This window comes from Daphnia pulex, chromosome 8 (assembly GCF_021134715.1).
Source record: "Daphnia pulex isolate KAP4 chromosome 8, ASM2113471v1".
In the NCBI taxonomy this organism is placed as follows: Eukaryota; Metazoa; Arthropoda; class Branchiopoda; order Diplostraca; family Daphniidae; genus Daphnia; species Daphnia pulex.
In genome coordinates this window covers 13526320-13545904 of record NC_060024.1, presented here as the reverse complement: position 1 = coordinate 13545904, position 19585 = coordinate 13526320, and the positions used below count along the sequence as shown (strand labels likewise).

The following is a 19585-nucleotide window of genomic DNA, read 5'->3' as shown; positions in this document are numbered from 1 at the left end:
AAAAAAATCAAATGTTTTTTAAACCAAAAAATGCATTGCTGCTGGTTTGCGCCTGTTGGGCTGTTGCACCGCGGTGGGAAAACAAGAAACTGTTCAAATTAGTTTCAGCAACCGTGTCGCACAAACTAATTTGCGCATTGACGGTTGGAAATTTTTTGTAAACAGTCGTTGCCCTTCCGTAGTTTGAAAATTTTTCGTTTTCGAGAAAATGGATTCAAGTGAAGAGATTAGTGATAACATCCTTTCTTACTTGGAAAACTTTAGAGATAGTGACACGTCTATGATTGAAGGGGAAAACGTTTCCACAGCAACCGATAACGACATTAAAAATGAATCAGAGTTGGATAATAGTCTCAACCCCTTGACTTCACCGTCTTTGAAGTCAGCGTTCTCGTCCAAAAAACTCGAATGGGATTCTAGTGCTGATGTCGGGTGTATTCCACTTAAAACAGCTCAATTCAAATCTAGATTGAGCACTCTGGAGAGAATGGCATTGAGTAACTCTGCATCCAAACTCTGTTTAGATGAAGATGAACAAAGTCTGGCCCTCATTGCCAAAATTGACCGTGTTCTGGCAAAGAGTAGAAGTATAGCCAAGATCAGCAACAGTAAACCGTCAAGGAAACTGCAGAAGCTGTCCACCTGGCCCAGTGTAGGCAGCAGTTCAAATGGATCTACTGACACTGTGATACCAGTTATCCCCGATTCAAAGAAAGGACCAAAACAAAATGTGCCTGAAGAATCTCACCCTGAAAAAGCCCCCAAACCAAATGTCAAATTCCCCCCGTCACATAGTAATGAAGAACATCAGTCTCAACACTTTAAACGTTCCCATGCTTCTCGCTTGTCAAAACCCCAGTTGCAAAGATCCAAAAGCACACCACAATATGAAGAACTTGCTTCTGAACTTTTTATTACCCGTTCTGTGGCCAGTGAAGAGTTGGACTTGTATGCAGGAAATGAAAGGCCTGGCAGTTCTTTCTTGGCTACTCCACCTAATTTTGCCGACAGTGAAAGAGATCAGGCTTCCAACCAATGCCGCTGTGTTTCTGCTGATTTCTCTGAATCTACAACCTGTCCGACTCACACCAGCTTGTCTTCCGAACACACAAGACGTATGCGGAGAGAAGCGTTAGGTGAACTCCAAGTTTACAGAAACCTCAAAGAACATTTAAAGAATTTGAAAGGTGTTTTATTTTTTTCTTTCCTTTTCCGAGTTGCCTTTTAACATACTTTTTCTTGTCAATTGCAGATTATGTTTCGCAGTTGGAACAAACTTGGAAATTCCTAGATCAGAAAACGTCAACCGTTCATTCGAGAACTAGGGAAGGAGAGCCACCAAGGCATTCTAGATCGAAACCGCGCAAAGCAACTGTTCCGTCGTTTCACGAATTGCCCCCATCATCAAGAAGTTCTGATTCTCAAATCTCCGAGTCAAGTCAGTCTACTGTGGTGAACTCAATCGTATCCCTCAAGAGTGACCGAAGTTTTGAAATGGAGAGGCTCAATCTGCACGATACGGACAGTACAGAAGAGACGCAACAACCCACAAGAAAAAGCAAATCAAAGTGCTGCAATCATTGCAGCCTGAAGACAAAATCCGCACCTGTCGTTCACAAGAAAATCATTTCCGAAATAGGCGTTCAAACCAGCGAGTACCGCTCGCGATCCTCATCCTCCGTTGGAAGCCACGTCGTGGTCCCGCAGAGAGAACCCATCGCTTACGACATCTCACTGGAAAATCGTCCTAAACCACAGGAGCGTCCTCGGAATAAGACCACTCTCCAGGAAGCGCTGAAAACTAGAAGGCCCGACTTCCTTCACGACAGTGAGCTTCGACGCAAAACTATTCAAGAAATTAGTGAAATGCGTCGAATGGGCATGCTGGATTCGAATTTCGCTCCCCATTTGTTCACTTATCAAGAACTAAGGAAACGCACAGAAGAACTTTATCGCCAATTACCTGAATTTAGAAACCGGAACAAAGACCACCAGAGCAGGGAGACGATCGTCACCAATCGCATCAAAGCTTCCGTATTCCAGAAAGTATAAACCTCTACATGTTTCTGTATTACTTCTTCTTGTTGTTTTCACGAGTTTTTTTTTGTTTTTGTTTTTCTCTAGAAGCTGCAATCACGCGTGTTGCAGGGCCAACTCAATCTTCCCCATTCTACATGTTTGTAATAAATCCCCGCGCTATTTTTGTAAGTCTGTCTAATGTTTTACATTGATTTTATGTTGAAATCGACCCGAGTCAAAATTCAGAATTCTGAATACACTTTGCTTTTCAATGCCTTTCACCCACCATTAATAATCATTTTTATTTTCATTTGATTAGTTTAGACACTTTTCAGTTGACGTCAGCACAACTTGCACTGAACGTTCATGGTAAAACTACACCCGTGTTTTTCACCTATACAATACGACAAGTCTACCCTATAGTGGTTTACATGGGGTCGTTAAACCCAACGGACATCAAGGTCATGAACTTTACGAGTAGAAATCCACACGTGAAAGGAATTAGAAGTCGACCCCCCTTCTAATGAATAAATTTGGGAGTTCCAATCCAGCTTTAGCCAGACCTATCCCAGCATTTATTTATTCCCTAGAGGCCATTCGAAAGATATTTACTAGACTCCATTGGTTGTTTTTTTCCATTTGTCATTCATTTGAAGTATCAAGGCCTGCAGACTAGGTCCATTGTTCAGCTGTTGTCAATTCTTTTTTGGCTGTTCGGAATGCAACGCATTGTCCGCATGTTATTGACCGGAATCGTGGTGTTGACATTGTCTGGATTTAGCAGGTGCAGTGCCTCTACTATCGCCAGCAGAAATCCGGAAGCAGCTATGTCAACGGTGCGAGTGAAATTACTACGTCTCCCCAAAATGTGAATAGTTTTGAATACTTTCAATCGTTAGGTGGAGATCATCCGATCACGCGGATATGTTTGCACCGTCTATCAAGTAACAACCGCTGATGGATACATTCTAGAATTGCATCGCATTGGATTGTCAAATGGAAGACCCGTTTTACTCCAGCACGGTCTTTTGAGCACCGATGTGGATTGGATAACCAATCCGGCCAGACAATCGCTGGGTAAATTTTTAATTCAAATTTTACTTTGCCTTTAATTATAGAATTCCTTCCGGTGTAAATGTAGGATTCCGTTTGGCTGATCTAGGCTACGACGTTTATCTTTCAAACGCAAGAGGAAACACGTATTCGAGGCGGCACATCCACCTGGATCCCAAGAAATTAGCTTATTGGAATTTCTCGTACGTTTCTTGTTATAATGAAAGTTGACATTAATGCAATTGATATCTGTTACAGATACGACGAAATGGGACTGTACGATGTTCCAGCCAACGTTGATTTCATCCTCAAGTTATCTCAAAAATCTAAACTCATATACATTGGGTATAATTCGACATCATCACATTTGGTATGGTAACTAATGCTAATCATTTATTTTACAGTCATTCGATGGGTGCTACCATGTTTTACATAGCGGCGGCAAGTCATCCGGAATTAAACGAAAAGATCGATTTAATGATTGGCTTGGCACCTGTGGCGAGTATGGCTCATTTCAGTAGCCCAGTCAAAGCTCTTGCCCCTCACGTAGACGTGATTCAGGTAAAAAAATTCACAAATTTAAAACAAATAAATAAAACGAAGAATTTTCTTTTTACGGCAGTTCTATTTACGTTCAACGCGAACGACGGCATTTTTAGCTAAAGAGAGCTGGAGCCGCCGTTTTCAAAAATCAGTTTGCCAACACACGTTCAAAACGATGCAAATGTGTCAGAATGTCATCTTTTACATTACCGGAGCAGATCGACAAAATTTCAATTCGGTAAATGACTTAGCAAAAAATCAAATTATAATTAGTTTGAAACAACTAATTAAAATTTGAATCAAATTATAATTAGTTTCATCAAATTATAATTAGTTTGAAACAACTAATTATAATTTGATTTTTTCAAATTAACCAACCACCTTTTTGGTTTCAACTTTCAAGTCTGTGCTATCCATTATCGAAGGCCACTTCCCAGCTGGGACGTCTGTCAACACACTGGCTCAATTCGCTCAAGGATACAATACAGGTGAAAAAAGAAAGAATATTACAATCTATTAGCTTATCTATTAAAAATTTGATCCTGCCTGTTTTAGGTAAACGTGAAGGAGAACAGTTTCGCGCTTACGACCACGGCCTTTCTGAGAATTTAAGACGATATGGCCTTAACCGACCCCCTATGTACAACCTCACGCGGGTAACAGCCCCAGTTTACCTATTCTGGGGTCCTGGGGACTTACTCGCTTCCTCAAAGGTATATATCAAACTCTAAGTTTACGTAATGGGAGGATATATGATAGTATAAACATCCTCAACAGGACATCGACTGGCTTTCCAAACAGCTTGGAAATTTACAATCTTCCGTGAAAATCGATTGGCCCGAGTTCAATCATCTCGATTTCCTCTGGGGAGTGAATAGCAATCAGCTACTCTACGATCCTTTAATATCAGTGCTACCGATTCCGTGAACTTTGGCTGGATCGTATCCAGATGCGTTGATTCCCATTACTGATATTTCAAAATGATGGAAAGTAGATATATCTGTTTCTGAAATCGATAGCAAATAAAAGTTGCGCCAGCTACTTTTATTGTTGACTGCTCGTAATATTAACAACTTGGTGACGAGTTGACGACAAACTACGGATACAACTTTTTCACATAACTGCATCTTTGATAGTTCCTTGGAGAAAAGTGTCAAGGCGCATGTCCGCCAGAGCAATCCTTGAAAAGACTTGGCTATAGAGCTGCTATAAAAGTGGTACACCTCAATCGCTTTTACTGCCACAACATATCCGAGAAGTTTGTATGAACGATGTACTGAAGCGTTCACAAATTTCAACAGCGTGTCACTTCGTTCATCGTCGGTCCCTTGAACAGGTATGAGCATTCAAACAAAAACCCAAAAGAAATTACTTGTTGACTATCTGAACTCTGTTTGAGCATAGAAAGCGCTCGTTGTAGTGGTTAAACATGCTATAGATGTCAATTTCATCATTAGCGTCTCACTCCAAAGGCGACTGGAGTGTGTATATCGACGCGCAATATTGCAATCTGATTCGTTTGCCGGTCAAATGACTGTGAAGGAAGGATATATCTTTGGCCTAGAGAGACCTGGAGGAAATTTGATCACTTGAAATAGATGTAGCACGCACGCTGTGTCAAAATCGATTATGGATAGGGGGTAAACGTCGTTCGTTGCATAGGGACGGAGGCAAGACATAGTGTGACGCACGCTCAATCAGGCAGCCAATTGAATGTTTAAGTAACTGGTAATCGATCTTGAGGCGTTATGGCACAGTCTACTACCCACAATCAATCTAAAGAGTCCGAGAGCAATTAATCATTACGGAACGTGACACGGATGACGATGCACATTATCTGATAGCACTCTAGAATGCGATACTTGTTTTTTCTTATTTATTCAGATAATAAGAATTGAAAGATGAATGAATCTGTCAAAGCCGATGGCCATCAGATAGGAGCCGTCAACAAGATCCAGCAGCAGACGTCGCAACTGGACACGGACGAGAAGACGACCTGGATCTTGGCATTTGGTGTGCTTCTAGTCGTGGCGACGGTGGGCAACAGCTTAGTCACGTGGTTCATCATAGGTAAAGAGGACGAATCGATAAGATTTATACGGCTTTTTAAAAAAGAGATTTTATCTCTCCTTTCTCAACACTTTTCCAATCAATTTCTACCGCGATCGAAGCTCGCCGCCGGCTGGCCAAAGCTCACAGCTGCTTCATGCTGAGCTTGACAATGGCGGACTTTGCAATGCTCTATTTGGAGGGCGTCTTCAATTTCATCTACATTCTTGATGGGTATATATAACATTCGATGGAATATAAGTCACGAAAAGAAGGCTAAGCTAAATCAAAAATGTGTTCATGCCCTGCTGTTATAGACACTGGCGATACGGAACAGCTTACTGCATGATTGACAGATTTCTCTCGGAATTGACCAACGCGGCCAGCATCTTTACGTTGACCGTCACGTCCTACGACAGGTATACAGTGGCACCAGTTCTTAACTAGTCGTTATATCGAGCGAAAATATGGGTGATCCGATCGATCTTAAATTAATGGGGATGTCAAAACGTCAAGGGCCCCATTTATATCAGGACGGAAAGTCAAGCCAGACACATTAATAAGAAGTAATGCTTTACAAAATATGAGGATGTCTGGCGTGCCGTTAATTGAAGGGATGTCTGGCTTGCTGTAAATGAAAAGAGGTCTACGTTGGCTATTAAAATGATGACAGACAGCCGATTATTGTGTCTGAAGGAGAAAGTGTTACTATAAGCTTCTTTTCGGTTTGCATTCGTGCCATAGATACCTGGCGATCGTGAAACCCTTTTTGCCAAGATCAACTCGAAAAAGCGCTTTTATTACCATCGCAACCTGCTGGATTATCGCCGTCATCCTGGCCATGCCCAATCTCTTGTACTCGGACGAATTCATTTTACGGTAAGTCGAATACAGCCTAGTAACTTTGGGTTACATAACAGTAGTGAAATTTAATGTGTATGCATGTTTCTCTAGCCAAGCTGGTGAGGATCTATTGAAGTGCGAAATCGTTTGGCCGGAGCGAGACGTTGTGCTAAACAACTACTCGTGAGTAGATATACGTATAATTGGACAATTGTCGCTAGGCAATAGGCAATAGAGCGCCAGATCACAATGTACACATTGTTTTTATACTCCACCACAGATACAGAGTGCTGGTGTTTGTAATTACCTATCTTTTGCCGACCGTTTGTATGGCTTACTGGAACTTTCGAATCGCCGTTGTTTTGACGACGAGTACGGTGCTCACCAGCGGCGACGGTGACACGCGCAACAACCTGCAGTTGAATCTCCTCGTCAAGAAAAGAAAGGTCGCTTTATTTTATTTGAAAAATTAAGATTAAAATGAATTCACGCCACGAAATCGTGAATTGTAGAATTTGGCTAGTGGCATGTGGGCCATTTTGGTCATCTTTTGCCTGTGTTGGCTGCCCTATCAAACCTACTTGATGTACCAGGCATTTCAGACGGAAGAAAATGTCTACACCAAGCGGATTTACATGTGTGTCTACTGGCTAGCCATAGCCAACGCTGCCGTCAATCCATTACTCTTCTATCGACTAGATAAACAGTATACGCGCAAATCAGTTAAAAGATTTACTCTTGCATGTCTATAACGATCGCCATTTTTTCGAAAAGGTACCGGGAATGTGTTCGAATTTTCTGCAGAAAAATCTGCATTTGTTTTGGAATGCAGCCCTAGTGGACTAGGGAATGGGATACTGATATTGGTACAGGTTACGTAACAACGCGTAACAAGTCTGAACCTGATCTGCTCGTGAACTGCCGTGTTGCAATGGGAAATTCTACTCTATTCTTTAAACATTTAAAACGCATACTCCTATTCATTTCCTTAATTGTAACCAGTGTCAGCTGCACAAACAAACAAATACATATTGATCATTAATGGATAATATCTATTCCACTCAAATCTTTTGCCTTTTAAGCGCTTCCGATGCGACGTTGCCTTATTAGCTGGGGATACACATTGTTTGTTGGCTCTATTGTGGTTATTTTTTTAAATCGGTCCTATCTATTTATAAATTAATTTCTACATCAAATTATTAATTGCAAAAGTTTGGTAAAAATGTGAATATGTTATGCATTAGAATTAATTTTAATTAGAGAATGAAGAAATGTCGAAATTTTACACAAATATCTCGTTTGGCCTGTTTGCGGCAGCCACCTCAGATCGGCAGCACCTATATAAGGGGGGTGAATGGAGCTGACGACCAATATTCAGTTATTTTTTCAACGCAACAAACTGATCAATTTGTCTCAAGAGTCAACATGAACCCTGAACTTTTAGAACCAGAAAACCAACCTGAACATTTTGGAAACTCGATTCCGGTACCAGAATCCGAATCGAATTTCCCTGGAAACCGCATAACACCACTTATTATGCGGAAACCTGAACCTGACTGGATCTCATCATGTGTTAAAGATGATGTTAAAGTTAAAGAGAATACCGATCTGCAAGAGAAATTAGACAAACTAGAAAAAGAGAACCAAAATCTTGAATCCCAATCATCGCTTATTAATTTTGAATGTGATTCAAACCAAAAGAGCTTTCAAGAGTCTAACGAATCATTGAGGACGAAATTGGGTTTCATTTTCGATACAAACAACCAAATCAAAGAGGAAATCGAAAAGGCCTTGTACACTGCTCAAGCTCAACATGTCATCGACAAGCAAGCTACGGAAATTCGTCAACTCAAAGCCGATCTTCACTTGGCAAATGGCGAAATTCGGAAAGTTATCGGTCGAAAACTGCAGTTGCAAGTCGAGTTGGACGAGTTTAAAATGAATGCCGCAGTCATCCAGCGAGAGAAAGAAGAGCTGGAGAAGGAGATGGTCGCTTTGAAAGAAAGTGTCATCCAACAGAAAACTGATTGGCGTTGCATCGAGTTGCAAATCAATGCCGAAAACTACGGATTGAAAAGGGCATTGAGTCATTTGGGGAAGGTTAATCAAAGAATGATTAAAACAAATGAATCTCTTCAATTTTCAACTGAAATTGCGAATTATTTGGCTGAAAAGAACGAAGCTGAAAAGGATAATCTTCAATCGACCATTGTCCAATTGGAACAGGAAGTGATTCAATCACGCCAGACAATTGAACTCTTGCAGAAAGAAAACCAGGAAATGTGGAACAACCGAGAAACTTTCGTCCTATCTGCTCAAAAAGCAGAAAAATTGGCTCTCGAGCAAATGGCAGCGCTCTCTAATGCTCTTAGAGAACTGGAATTGGCGGTCAAGTGTTCAAAGGGCGTGACCGAATCGGAGAATATTGACCTGCAGAATAGCGACGAGTTGAATCAAAAGGATTCGAAATCTACCAGAAATACATCGTGGCTCAAACAGTGGCTCATCAAGCGCGGATTGATTAATCCGAAACCGGAAGAGAGCGAGTTAACAAAACTATTACGAGGCACCGGAATTTTGATGATGAAAAGAGCCAAGGATCTTAAGGAACAAGCAAACACTGTGGCAGGAACAGGAAAAGAATTGACAAAGAGAGCTAAGCAACTATCAAATAATTAAGTATAATTGACAACCATTACCTTGCTGAAATCCGGATATGATGATGAAATCACACGTGTAAGAATAGAGTCGTCGAGAACTGCTGGAGTGTTGATGAAGAAGAGAGCTACAAATTGAACGGGAGTATTACACTTGACTTGAGGACTTGAATAATAGGAGAACAACCCGGACCTGGATGATAAATGCTACTTGAATTTCTGCTGAAATCTGGATCTGATCAGAAGTTTTAAGTTAGGTAAGGTGGTAAGGTTGTCGAATTTGATTCGCATACGTTGAAGCTAGGTCTTTTCACAACATTGTCGAAATATCGTCGCCATCTGTCGAAGGTACGTCGAGTTAGTGTCGAATTAAATTTTGTCGGTTTTTTCTTGAAACTTTTGAAAATACAAATCTCATTTAAATCTCAAATAAATATGCCGTTCAATTCATTTAAAGGTTGTCAAAATATTCTGAATGTCATACGTCTGAATTTCAAAGTAATGGAAATTCTTTTAGATGCACGAAGCACGATTGCACGTTACATCTTCAATTCAAAATAGGTTGTTTGACTGCAAGTGTACAAACTGGCAAACTGCAAAGGGAAATCATTTCCCACGGAGCACATCAGACCCTTAATTGTGTATAGAAGGGGAGTCGAGCCACCTGAAACCTGACACTAGTGTCACAAAGAAAATAACACCTGTGGAAGACAAAGCGTAGACTGACTGACTGGGTGACTGCAGCTTTGATCTTATTTTTAGCAGTTGCTATGAAACAATTGTTTTTCTAACTCTGACAAAAAATGGGAAGGGTTAAGATCTATAGGGAGGAGGTAAGCCAAAAGAAATCCAACCCATCCCCATCAAGGAAAATCCATGATGGCCACCGTTTGCTGCACGGATATATTTACTGGTGGCGTAATAACTCAACATTGAAGTGACATTGCAATTTCTATTCTAGCGATTGGTGAACCTTGAACTAGTTTTGGACCGGAAATGATCTCTGAATATGAGCCGCTATTCTAGTGTAAAGTAACGGGAAAACCGTGCATTGTCATTGCAGGATTTCACCGCCGTGATGGTGATTTCGGTGATAATGACGAGACGAATGTGTCAGATAAATAAGAATGTTTCAAATAGCCAACACAAAAGACTGTCAAGAAAATCAAGGACGTAACAAGGCCACTCCATTTATTCCACTAGCGTATAAATTGCTCGGCAACTAACTGTTGGTCTCTTATTGACGATTCAACTCCCGTGCCTGAACTCAAACAATTCCATCGAGTTGAAATGAAGATTAATTTCATCTGTTTCGTAGTCCTCACGGCCTACACATCCAATGCGGTAATTATTTTTTAGTTTTTTAAAAATTTTATTGACTTTACCCGGTGTATATAATTCTATAGATACTACTTCCGCTTTGGAACCTTAATCAACTGCAAAGACTACCGGAACCTATCCCGCCACTGTCCTTCTTACTCATGCAGCATTACCTGTCCAGAAACGTGAATATTCAAAACACCGTCTACCTAGGCCGAAATGCCCTCAAAATATCCTACACCAACGACTACCAAAAGTTGGTCGACGAAGATGCAAATTTCATCCAAGGCAGCGGTTACGTTGAACTTCCGCTGACGACATTTTACCAAGGCACAATCGACTTGGACATTGCTGCGGAACGCAATGGCAAAAGGACTAAAGATCCGGAACGGGCCGGTGCTGCCGGCCTGGCCTTCCGCATTCAGTCCAATTACGATCAATACGAGTTGGTCTACCTGAGAACGACGAACGGGCGGTTCAATTTTCCTCCGCCTTCCATTGAACGACTGGGAAGAGCCGTTCAATACGCCTCGCCACCGGAATGGACAAGCAACAAACTAAGAAATCAGTACCCCGGTCGATTTGAGGCACCTGCCAAAATTGGCCAAGGTAGATGGAATCATGTGAGGATCGACGTCCGGAATAATTCCTTGACCGTTTACGTTGATGGTCATCCTGCCTCATCGATTCAAACAAATCTTCTCGGTCTTGACGCCCGAGGATCATTAGCCTATTGGGTCGATGCTGGCACAAATGCCTATTTTACTAATCTGAAAATCATTGAAGCATAATTTATAAAAATGTTAAGTTATTCCTTATTCGCAAGTCAAAAATAGACAAAACCTATTTAGTGTATGTCTATGTTGTAATTCTTCAATTCTATAATTCAAAATAGTTTTAACGGAATTAATGTCATTGTTAATTTATAAAAGGGTTAAAAATTATCAAGTTGACTTTGGACTGATTGTTAGGCTATTGTCACTGACTAGATTACCTACCTACCAGACAATGCATTTGTTTGGTTGATTCATGGTAGAACCGACAGGGCACTGGAAATGTTCAGAAAATTCAACCAAATTAGAAAGTGGTCCTATAATGCGATATCTTGGCGGAGTGTGAACGCCAAAGAGGACTTGGTCTTCAAGACTTTCGGGGATTTCGTTAGAGCACCAAACATTGGCATAGGAAAGGAAAAATAACTGCTCCGGAGTGTAACGTTCCATTCCGGGCAGTCGTTTCTCCTTGCCGTTGGTTGAAACGTAATTTTGGTAGGCCCGGAAGGCTTCCCTGAGGCCGCCATTGTCCGCAATGTTTTCTCCTTGCGTGTCGATTCCATTAATCTAGGTATTTCAGATTTAATTTTTACAGTTATCGATGCGGGAAATGTCTTTATTTTGTTACATGAAAGGCATCGGTTCCTTCAAGTTCCGGCAGAGTGTAGTTACTGTACTGATCGATAATGCACTGCTTCCGCTTGTAAAACTCGTCCAATGTTTGGTTGGTCCACCAGGATCTTTCATGGCCCTTTTTGTCGCTCTTGTGGCCTAGAGATACAATTTTACAATAATATTATAACGGATGTTGGATTTTTCTTTTAAAATACCTTCGTCATCAAATCCGTGCGTTATTTCGTGCCCGATGACAGAACCAATGGCGCCATAATTCAAAGCCCTGCATTAATCAAGTTAAATGAGCATGATAAGGGGTTGTGAAATTTCTTTTACTTTAGACGTCCTTTCCCGTAAAAGGGTGGCTGCAAAATTCCCGCAGGGAAAGCTAAAAATATGAATTCGTTGAAATTTATACGTCAAGCAGAGCTACTTGAAAAATCTTCTTACTTATAGAATTAAACATGGGATAGTAAAATGCATTCACTACAGCCGGAAAAGAGATCCACCTATAGAATCAATTATAGGAATAACAATGCAACATTTTTAAAGGGGGAATAAATTAACGTTACAAATTTTCCCGGTTGGTTCTGAAGCGAAGGAACCTCAGATTAGTGACCACCATGAACTGATTCGCAGTGTAAAAATTATCAAAATGCTTGTCTGGTTTGGTTTTAATCTAAGAAATAAAATTGTAAAATTGAACAGTTCAAATTATCCACCAGCTTTATCTCACTCCCTGGTAGGCCAACTCCAGTGTAGTTCTGTTGGTAATCCAATCAGGATAACCAATGTATTCTTTCATGGCTGCTGCTTTGTCCAACGCGTTGATCTTCGTCTCTTCGTCCATCCAATCGGATTCCTCCACCAATGAGCTAAAGGCCATTTTCAAATTCAGGATCATTTCCATCATGTCGATTTTCGCTTGAGGATCGAATGCTGATTCGACATATTTAGCGCCGATAGCGAATCCCATTAACTTATGAACTCGTTTCATGCACCAATCTTCTCTGAAAAAAAAATCGATAGATCCGCTTTACATACAACATTTTGTCAAAGAATGTTGTGTACCTTGGTTGAGAAGGAAACGGCCCATAAATTTCATGTTCGAATTCAACAGCTAAATTTTCCATTTCGAAATTCACATCGTAAATGTTCTCGAGGATAAGACGCCAGTGGATGAAATTTGCTGCGCGAAAAGAAATTGAGATATCAAATTCACAACAATAAAATCAGTTGCGGGTACATACCAATTACTCTGGGCGTAGTTTGGTCGAGCAGTTGCACTAATCTCTGAAGATATTCGAGTTCAATAACGACGATCTTTTCATCTGAATTGATGGAGACATTGGCCGCTGAGTAAATGTCAGTCAGGTGCTTGTGCCAGTTAATCTGTAAAATTAAATAGTTTAAAATTATAAATAATAACTGTTGTTGAATGAAAAAATTGCTTTCCTGACCTGGCTCATTGCCTCGGTTGCATTGGCTTCGTCAGTCCAAATTTGTAATTCAGGAAGAGAAAAAGGATTGTAAATTCTGGTTAAATTCCACTGCGATCGATCCTCTTCCGGAGTCAAAATCTGCAAATAATTTCGCTTACATTCAATGGATGCCTTGTTAAATGACTTGAAATAATATTTTACATTGGCCATCTCAATGTGGAAACTTATCAAATCTTCAATATCTTTGGTGATATCTGTATCGTTATTAGCTCCACCGCCAATTGCATCACGGATTGTGTGAGCCACTCCGGAAATGAACGTCAAATAAGCTTGAATTGGAAAACTGGTCAAGTTGTTGCCTTTCAGTACGAAACTGGGCAATCCCAACGACGGCTGGTCTAACTGTAATTATATCTAAAAATTATTTGAAACGTTTTTAAAAATATTATATCTATAGCTTACATAAATTGTGCTGAATTCCGTGTCTTTGGCGTCCACAAAATTGGAAACTTCAAATAGAAAACCGAGTCCAAATGTATTCCGGACGGAAGCGGTTGCTTTTCTCCAGTCAAAACGATCCTCCGTCCAGTTGGACACAGTCATAGGCCATTGGCCGTAAGAATCCAAAATTTTAACGAACGGCGTGATTCCCAGTTGGTCTATCGCATCTGTAAATAATTAAAGTGATTAATTCAAAGTAATACAATTTTTAAAAAATTTAAGCTTACCAGTGTCCAAGCAAGCTCTGTACATATCTCGGGTGTTATTAACCGGTTTTGATTCGACTCTGGTGCTATTTTCCTTAAAGAACTCTGCAAATAGTGTTCGAGATCTGTCTAAGTGTTGAGTTGTGAAAAGGCTTATACAATGTCGTTGTAATACAACCTTGAATAAAATGCTGAATTCTGTCGTCTAAGATGCCAATTTGAGAAATTTTATCGGATCCACGTGGAATAACGTTCTTCTTCTTCCATCCGCCACAAGCAAACTGATAGAAATCTTGGCAGGGATCGGCTGTTTCATCCATCGATTCCATCAGCGCAGCGGCTGTTTTCATTAGAAAATAACTTGGGCACTTGTAACTAATAGCTTCCAAGTTTCATTCAACACTCAAATGTTCTACTTTCATACCTGATAAAATGCATTCTTTCGTCCAACAAACAGTCGGTTCTTCTTTCTTCAGGTATGATTGGTGGTCTTCTATCGTGTCGTGCAACTCTTGACGGACGTCCACCAATTCTTTCCAGGATCGAATCACTGCACGGAACCACCAAATGTGTTGAATAACAACTTAACACAGAGATAATGTTGAAATACCTTGATCAGCAAGGAGACTTGTGGCTATGACGAACACAACAGCACCAATAACCGCCCCTACACCAATTAGGAAAGTCTTCCTGGAACTGCGCAATCGAAAATTTGAGTGTCTAAATTAACCTGCATTTTGTCTCGTCTGTGACTCTGCCTGTGGTGTTTAAATAACTTTTAACTTACCGCTTAATTTTAACATCTTTTTCTAAAGGTAATCTGCTAACTAGTGTTGCGTCAGAAGCAGCAATTTCCATTTCACGTGTCCAAGTGTAAAAGACGACACTACTAAAGTTCTCCGTGATGTTCCGCTTTTGTGTTATTCCAGTTAGCCGTCCATATCGATACGGTGATAGACTATTTCAAACTGAGTCAAGAAACCCAGCATTGTTCAAAACGTACAAGCCTCTCCATTCTGTAAGTGGGGTGCGGTATTATTAACTATTAATTTATGCAATACAATATCCAATATCCATCATGGACTTTGAAAACAATCATGTAATTGTGAATCTGTGACTGCAGTTCGTGCTCGCCAAGAGCCGTGATGTGGAATTCTAACACGTCCGTTAAAATGTTCTCACGTGGGAACAATTGCATTTCGAATTACACAATCAAATATCCAATGCAGGTGCAAATAAGTCCAATACTTGTCTATTCAATATTCATTTACAAAGAGTCAGAGACGACTACAAATAAACACTTGGCTGCCACCAAACAATAACGCACTTCATGAAGTTAAAATAACGTTCGTCAGATCACAATAAAAATTGATAAAATTATTCAGGAATAACGAGTAAAAGTAAAAATTGTTTACTACTTAACCCTTCATTAGTAATCAAAATTCAAATGAGGTCAAGTCCATAAATTACGTCCCCCCTCCCTTTTGCACATTTTGTCACAAAGGTAACCCTTTCCCCTTAAACAAATACGTCGCAAAAATCGACCCCTTCCCTTAAATATTGGTAAAAAAGTTAAAAAAGAAAATTGTTAAGAAAAGCTTTTATGACCCCACCCTCTCAGTGAATAAACTAATTCACGGACGTCCCTAAAGTTATATTCTATAAAACGTTAAGTCATTAAAGAATTTTGGGCTAGATTAACCGTGAATACTCTCGTGAATGGAAATGCGATATTATTTAGTCTGCATGATTAGACTAAATGTTCGTTAAATTAAAAAAAGAGCGGTTTACCAAACAGTACATTTGTTTGGACGGTTCATGGCGGAGTCGGTAGGGCACTGGAAATGATCAGAAAATTCAACCGAGTTGGAAAGTGGTCCTATAATGCGAAATCGGGCTGGACTATGAACAGCAAAACGGACTCGGTATTCTAGGCTTTCCGGGGTTTGGTTGCTGCACCAAACATTGGCATAGGAAAGGAAAAATAACTGCTCCGGAGTGTAGTGTTCCATTCCGGGCAGTCGCTTCTCCCGGCCGTTGGTTGAAACGTAATTTTGGTAGGCCCGGAAAGCTTCCCTAAGACCGCCATTGTCCGCAATATTTTCTCCTTGCGTGTTTGTTCCATTCATCTAAATATTTAAATGACATTTTTAAATACATTTTGATACAATTATGGACGGAAATTTATTTTGTTCTTTCTCTACATGAATGGAAATGGTTCCCTCGAGTTCTGGCAGCGTGTAATTATTGTACTGATCGATAATGCATTGCTTCCGCTTGTAAAACTTGTCCAGTGTTTGGTTGGTCCACCAGGATCTTTCATGGCCCTTTTTGTCGCTCTTGTGGCCTGAATTAATTAAGTTAAATCATCACAATTTTTGCTAGAGAATTTTCTTTACCTCGATGATCGAATCCGTGTGTTATTTCATGTCCGATCACGACACCAATAGCGCCGTAATTCAAGGCCCTGCATTAAACAAATTTTAAGAATGATTGAGGCATAAGTATAGAAACAAGTTAATGACGTTACGCAAGACGTCCTTTGCCGTAAAACGGTGGCTGTAAAATTCCGGCAGGGAAAGCTAATCAACATAAGTAAGATGATGATGCTTTTAATTGTATCTCGTTAACAATTGATCAATTAAATACTTATAGAATTCAACATGGGATAATAAAATGCATTCACTACAGCCGGAAAAGAGATCCACCTATAGAATCAAATGTTATAGAAATAACAATGCAACATTTTCAAAGGGGGAATAAATTAACGTTACAAATTTTCCCGGTTGGTTCTGAAGCGAAGGAACCTCAGATTAGTGACCACCATGAACCGATTCGCAGTGTAAAAATTATCAAAATGCTTGTCTGGCTCGGTTTTAATCTAAGAAATAAAATTGTAAAATTGAACAGTTCAAATTGTCTGCTGGCTTTATCTCACTCCCTGGTAGGCCAACTCCAGTGTAGTTTTGTTGGTAATCCAATCAGGATAACCAATGTACTCTTTCATGGCAGCTGCTTTCTCCAACGCGTTGATTTTTGTCTCTTCGTCCATCCAATCGGATTCCTCCACCAATGAGCTAAAGGCCATTTTCAAATTCAGGATCATTTCCTTCATGTCGATTTTCGCTTGAGGATCGAATGCGGATTCGACATATTTAGCGCCGATAGCGAATCCCATCAACTTATGAACTCGTTTCATGCACCAGTTTTCCCTGAGATTATTAAGACGTTTAAAACGGGCGTAGAGCTTAACTTATACTGTAAAATACCTAGGTTGTATCTGATATCGACCATAAATAGCATCATAAAACTCAATAGCTAAAATGGCCATTTCTGAATTGACATCGTAAATTTTCTCGAGGATAAGACGCCAGTGGATGAAATTTGCTACACGAAAAGAAATTGAGATATCAAATTCACAACAATAAAATCAGTTGCGGGTACATACCTATTATTCTGGGCGGAGTTTGGTCAAGCAGTTGCACTAATCTCTGAAGATATTCGGGTTCGATAACGACGATCTTTTCATCTGAATTGATGGAGACATTGGCCGCTGAGTAAATGTCAGTCAGGTGCTCGTGCCAGTTAATCTGTAAAATTAAATAGTTTAAAATAAATACTACAACTATGCGAATATTGTTGAAAAATGTTTTTATGACCTGGCCCATTGCTTCGGTTGCATTGGCTTCGTCAGTCCAAATTTGTAATTCAGGAAGAGAAAAAGGATTGTAAATTCGGGTCAAATTCCATTGCGATCGATCCTCTTCCGGAGTAAGGATCTGCAATAATTCCGCATGCATTTCTAATTTTATGAATGCTTTTTGGAATGACTTAAAATAATACTTATACATTGGCCAACTCAATGTGGAAACTTATCAAATCTTCAACGTCCTTGGTGATATCTGTATCGTTAGCTCCTCCATCGATGGCATCACGGATTGTGTGAGCCACTCCGGAAATGAACGTCAAGTAAGCTTGAATTGGAAAACTGGTCAAGTTGTTGCCTTTCAGGACGAAACTGGGCAATCCTAACGACGGCTGGTCTAACTGAAGGAAAAATTGAAACATAATCTGAGAGATTTTGAATATTCTGTCAACTTGCATAAAGTGTGCTGAATTCCGTGTTGTTGACGTCCACAAAATTGGAAACTTCGAATAGAAAACCGAGCCCAAATGTATTCCGGACGGAAGCGGTTGCTTTTCTCCAGTCAAAACGATCCTCCGTCCAGTTGGACATCGTTAAAGGCCATTGGCCGTAAGAATCCAAAATTTTAGTGAGTGGTCCGATTCCAAGTTTTTCTATCGCATCTGCGCCAAATGTAATTGCCAACGTGGTTATATTTTTTTAAGTAATGAAATCATTATAGATTCATGCCAACCTTTGTCCATGCAAGCTCTATACATTTCACGAGTGTTATTAACCGGTTTTGAGTCGACGCTGGTGCTATTTTCCTTAAAGAATTCTGCAAATAGCCAATGCGATAAACACAGGGTGAAATAACACGGTCATGATAATTTTCACCTTTAATGAAATGCTGAATTCTGCCATCCAGAAGGCCAAACTGAGACACTGATCCGTGACCCCTAGGAATAACGTTTTTCTTCATCCATCCACCGCAGGCAAATTTATGGAAATCTTGGCAAGGATCGGCTGTTTCATCCATGGATTCCATCATGGCAGCGGCTGTTTTGATTAGAAAATAACTTGTGCACTTGTAACCAATAGCTTCCAAGTTTCATTCGGTTTCATTCAACCCTAAAATGTTCCATTTTCATACCTGACAAAATGCATTCTTTCGTCCAGCAAACAGCCGGTTCTTCTTTCTTCAGGTAGGATTGATGGTCTTTTATCGTGTCGTGCAACTCTTGACGGACGTCCACCAATTCTTTCCAGGATCGAATCACTAAACGGAACCACCGAATGTGTGAATAACAAGTTAAGACCGAAATATTGTTGAAGTACCTTGATCAGCAAGGAGACTTGTGGCTATGATGAAAACTACAGCACCAATAACCGCCCCTACACCAATTAGGAATGTCTTCCTTGAACTGCGCAATAGAAAAATTTAGTATCCAAATTAATCCGCTTTTTCTCCTTTAATTTGCGTTATAACTAGCTAATAATTGTACAGAAATGATCAAATTCTTACCGCTTAATTTTGACATCTTCTACAGGAGATACACTGACTAGGGTTGCGTCAGACGCAGCAATTTCCATTTCACGATTGGAGAGAAAATAAACACCAACAAAGTTCCGTGTCCTGCGGTGTCGATGCTTTTGCTTAGACGTCGATTTCCGTATGTCTAAATTGATGCCACTGATGCGCTATGATACACATCACTTTCGACAGTGTGGCGGCCGTATACAGTTGTTTCAAAATGAATTGAAGAAATGCAACCTAGAAATCTTACCTCGAATGTGATGGTGGCTGTATACATGAATCAATTAAAGAACTAGACTTGTATAGTGATCATTGCTCTTGATTCTTGCCCGTGAATTAGAATTACTCGCACGATCACCGTAGCTGCCTTTATTGAAGTGAACAATTTCTTCTCCAATTACA

General features: G+C 40.2%; 5 protein-coding genes across 14 annotated transcripts; 4 read left to right on the top strand and 1 right to left on the bottom strand.

The window, feature by feature from the left end:
- Window positions 1-26: 26 nt before the first annotated feature.
- On the top strand, window positions 27-2474 carry LOC124200996. 2 transcript variants are annotated; one of them, XM_046597431.1, is made up of 4 exons: window positions 27-1187; window positions 1253-2046; window positions 2125-2204; window positions 2339-2474. In XM_046597431.1, the coding sequence occupies exons 1-3, from the start codon at window positions 209-211 to the stop codon at window positions 2182-2184; spliced, it is 1833 nt and encodes a 610-aa protein (XP_046453387.1). In that variant the 5' UTR covers window positions 27-208; the 3' UTR covers window positions 2185-2204; window positions 2339-2474. The 2 variants fall into 2 exon arrangements, with proteins under 2 accessions (XP_046453387.1, XP_046453385.1); XM_046597429.1 differs by lacking the exon at window positions 2339-2474 and having other exon boundaries at window positions 2125-2295.
- Window positions 2475-2715: 241 nt separating this feature from the next.
- On the top strand, window positions 2716-4656 carry LOC124200997 (gastric triacylglycerol lipase-like). The gene is made up of 9 exons (XM_046597432.1): window positions 2716-2855; window positions 2919-3096; window positions 3161-3275; window positions 3331-3417; window positions 3477-3633; window positions 3695-3853; window positions 4019-4103; window positions 4171-4328; window positions 4393-4656. Exons 1-9 carry the CDS (start codon window positions 2739-2741, stop codon window positions 4540-4542), a joined length of 1206 nt encoding a protein of 401 aa, XP_046453388.1. The 5' UTR covers window positions 2716-2738; the 3' UTR covers window positions 4543-4656.
- Window positions 4657-5516: 860 nt separating this feature from the next.
- Window positions 5517-7275, top strand: LOC124200640 (tachykinin-like peptides receptor 86C). The gene is made up of 6 exons (XM_046596905.1): window positions 5517-5685; window positions 5787-5898; window positions 5982-6083; window positions 6409-6543; window positions 6619-6690; window positions 6788-7275. The coding sequence occupies exons 1-6, from the start codon at window positions 5517-5519 to the stop codon at window positions 6978-6980; spliced, it is 783 nt and encodes a 260-aa protein (XP_046452861.1). The 3' UTR covers window positions 6981-7275.
- A 657-nt stretch (window positions 7276-7932) lies between these two features.
- LOC124200639 (protein Daple-like) lies at window positions 7933-9186 on the top strand. Its single transcript, XM_046596903.1, has one exon. The coding sequence runs from the start codon at window positions 7933-7935 to the stop codon at window positions 9184-9186; it is 1254 nt and encodes a 417-aa protein (XP_046452859.1).
- A 2105-nt stretch (window positions 9187-11291) lies between these two features.
- Window positions 11292-19383, bottom strand: LOC124200995 (neprilysin-like). Of its 9 annotated transcripts, none has more exons than XM_046597425.1 (17): window positions 19172-19383; window positions 18985-19070; window positions 18800-18925; window positions 18544-18705; window positions 14043-14126; window positions 13777-13982; window positions 13516-13716; window positions 13333-13452; window positions 13123-13264; window positions 12944-13061; window positions 12609-12882; window positions 12445-12551; window positions 12323-12381; window positions 12209-12260; window positions 12088-12155; window positions 11886-12028; window positions 11292-11824 (listed from the first exon to the last, which is right to left on the bottom strand). In XM_046597425.1, the coding sequence occupies exons 1-17, from the start codon at window positions 19237-19239 to the stop codon at window positions 11483-11485; spliced, it is 2358 nt and encodes a 785-aa protein (XP_046453381.1). In that variant the 5' UTR covers window positions 19240-19383; the 3' UTR covers window positions 11292-11482. The 9 variants fall into 9 exon arrangements, with proteins under 9 accessions (XP_046453381.1, XP_046453377.1, XP_046453378.1 ...); XM_046597421.1 differs by lacking the exon at window positions 18544-18705 and adding an exon at window positions 14200-14361; XM_046597422.1 differs by lacking the exons at window positions 18544-18705; window positions 18800-18925 and adding exons at window positions 14200-14361; window positions 14446-14571.
- Window positions 19384-19585: the final 202 nt, after the last annotated feature.

Coding starts and splice junctions, on each gene's coding strand:
- LOC124200996 (XM_046597431.1), top strand. CDS start 209: ATGGATTCAAGTGAAGAGATTAGTGATAACATCCTTTCTTACTTGGAA. Junction 1,188..1,252: donor ACATTTAAAGAATTTGAAAG/GTGTTTTATTTT, acceptor TGTCAATTGCAG/ATTATGTTTCGCAGTTGGAA. Junction 2,047..2,124: donor AAGCTTCCGTATTCCAGAAA/GTATAAACCTCT, acceptor GTTTTTCTCTAG/AAGCTGCAATCACGCGTGTT.
- LOC124200997 (XM_046597432.1), top strand. CDS start 2,739: ATGCAACGCATTGTCCGCATGTTATTGACCGGAATCGTGGTGTTGACA. Junction 3,097..3,160: donor TCCGGCCAGACAATCGCTGG/GTAAATTTTTAA, acceptor GTGTAAATGTAG/GATTCCGTTTGGCTGATCTA. Junction 3,418..3,476: donor TCTAAACTCATATACATTGG/GTATAATTCGAC, acceptor TTTATTTTACAG/TCATTCGATGGGTGCTACCA.
- LOC124200640 (XM_046596905.1), top strand. CDS start 5,517: ATGAATGAATCTGTCAAAGCCGATGGCCATCAGATAGGAGCCGTCAAC. Junction 5,686..5,786: donor AGTCACGTGGTTCATCATAG/GTAAAGAGGACG, acceptor CCGCGATCGAAG/CTCGCCGCCGGCTGGCCAAA. Junction 6,691..6,787: donor GTTGTGCTAAACAACTACTC/GTGAGTAGATAT, acceptor ACTCCACCACAG/ATACAGAGTGCTGGTGTTTG.
- LOC124200639 (XM_046596903.1), top strand. CDS start 7,933: ATGAACCCTGAACTTTTAGAACCAGAAAACCAACCTGAACATTTTGGA.
- LOC124200995 (XM_046597419.1), bottom strand. CDS start 14,879: ATGGAAATTGCTGCTTCTGACGCAACACTAGTTAGCAGATTACCTTTA. Junction 12,382..12,444: donor AGAACCAACCGGGAAAATTT/GTAACGTTAATT, acceptor TTGATTCTATAG/GTGGATCTCTTTTCCGGCTG. Junction 12,029..12,087: donor GCACGGATTTGATGACGAAG/GTATTTTAAAAG, acceptor TTGTATCTCTAG/GCCACAAGAGCGACAAAAAG.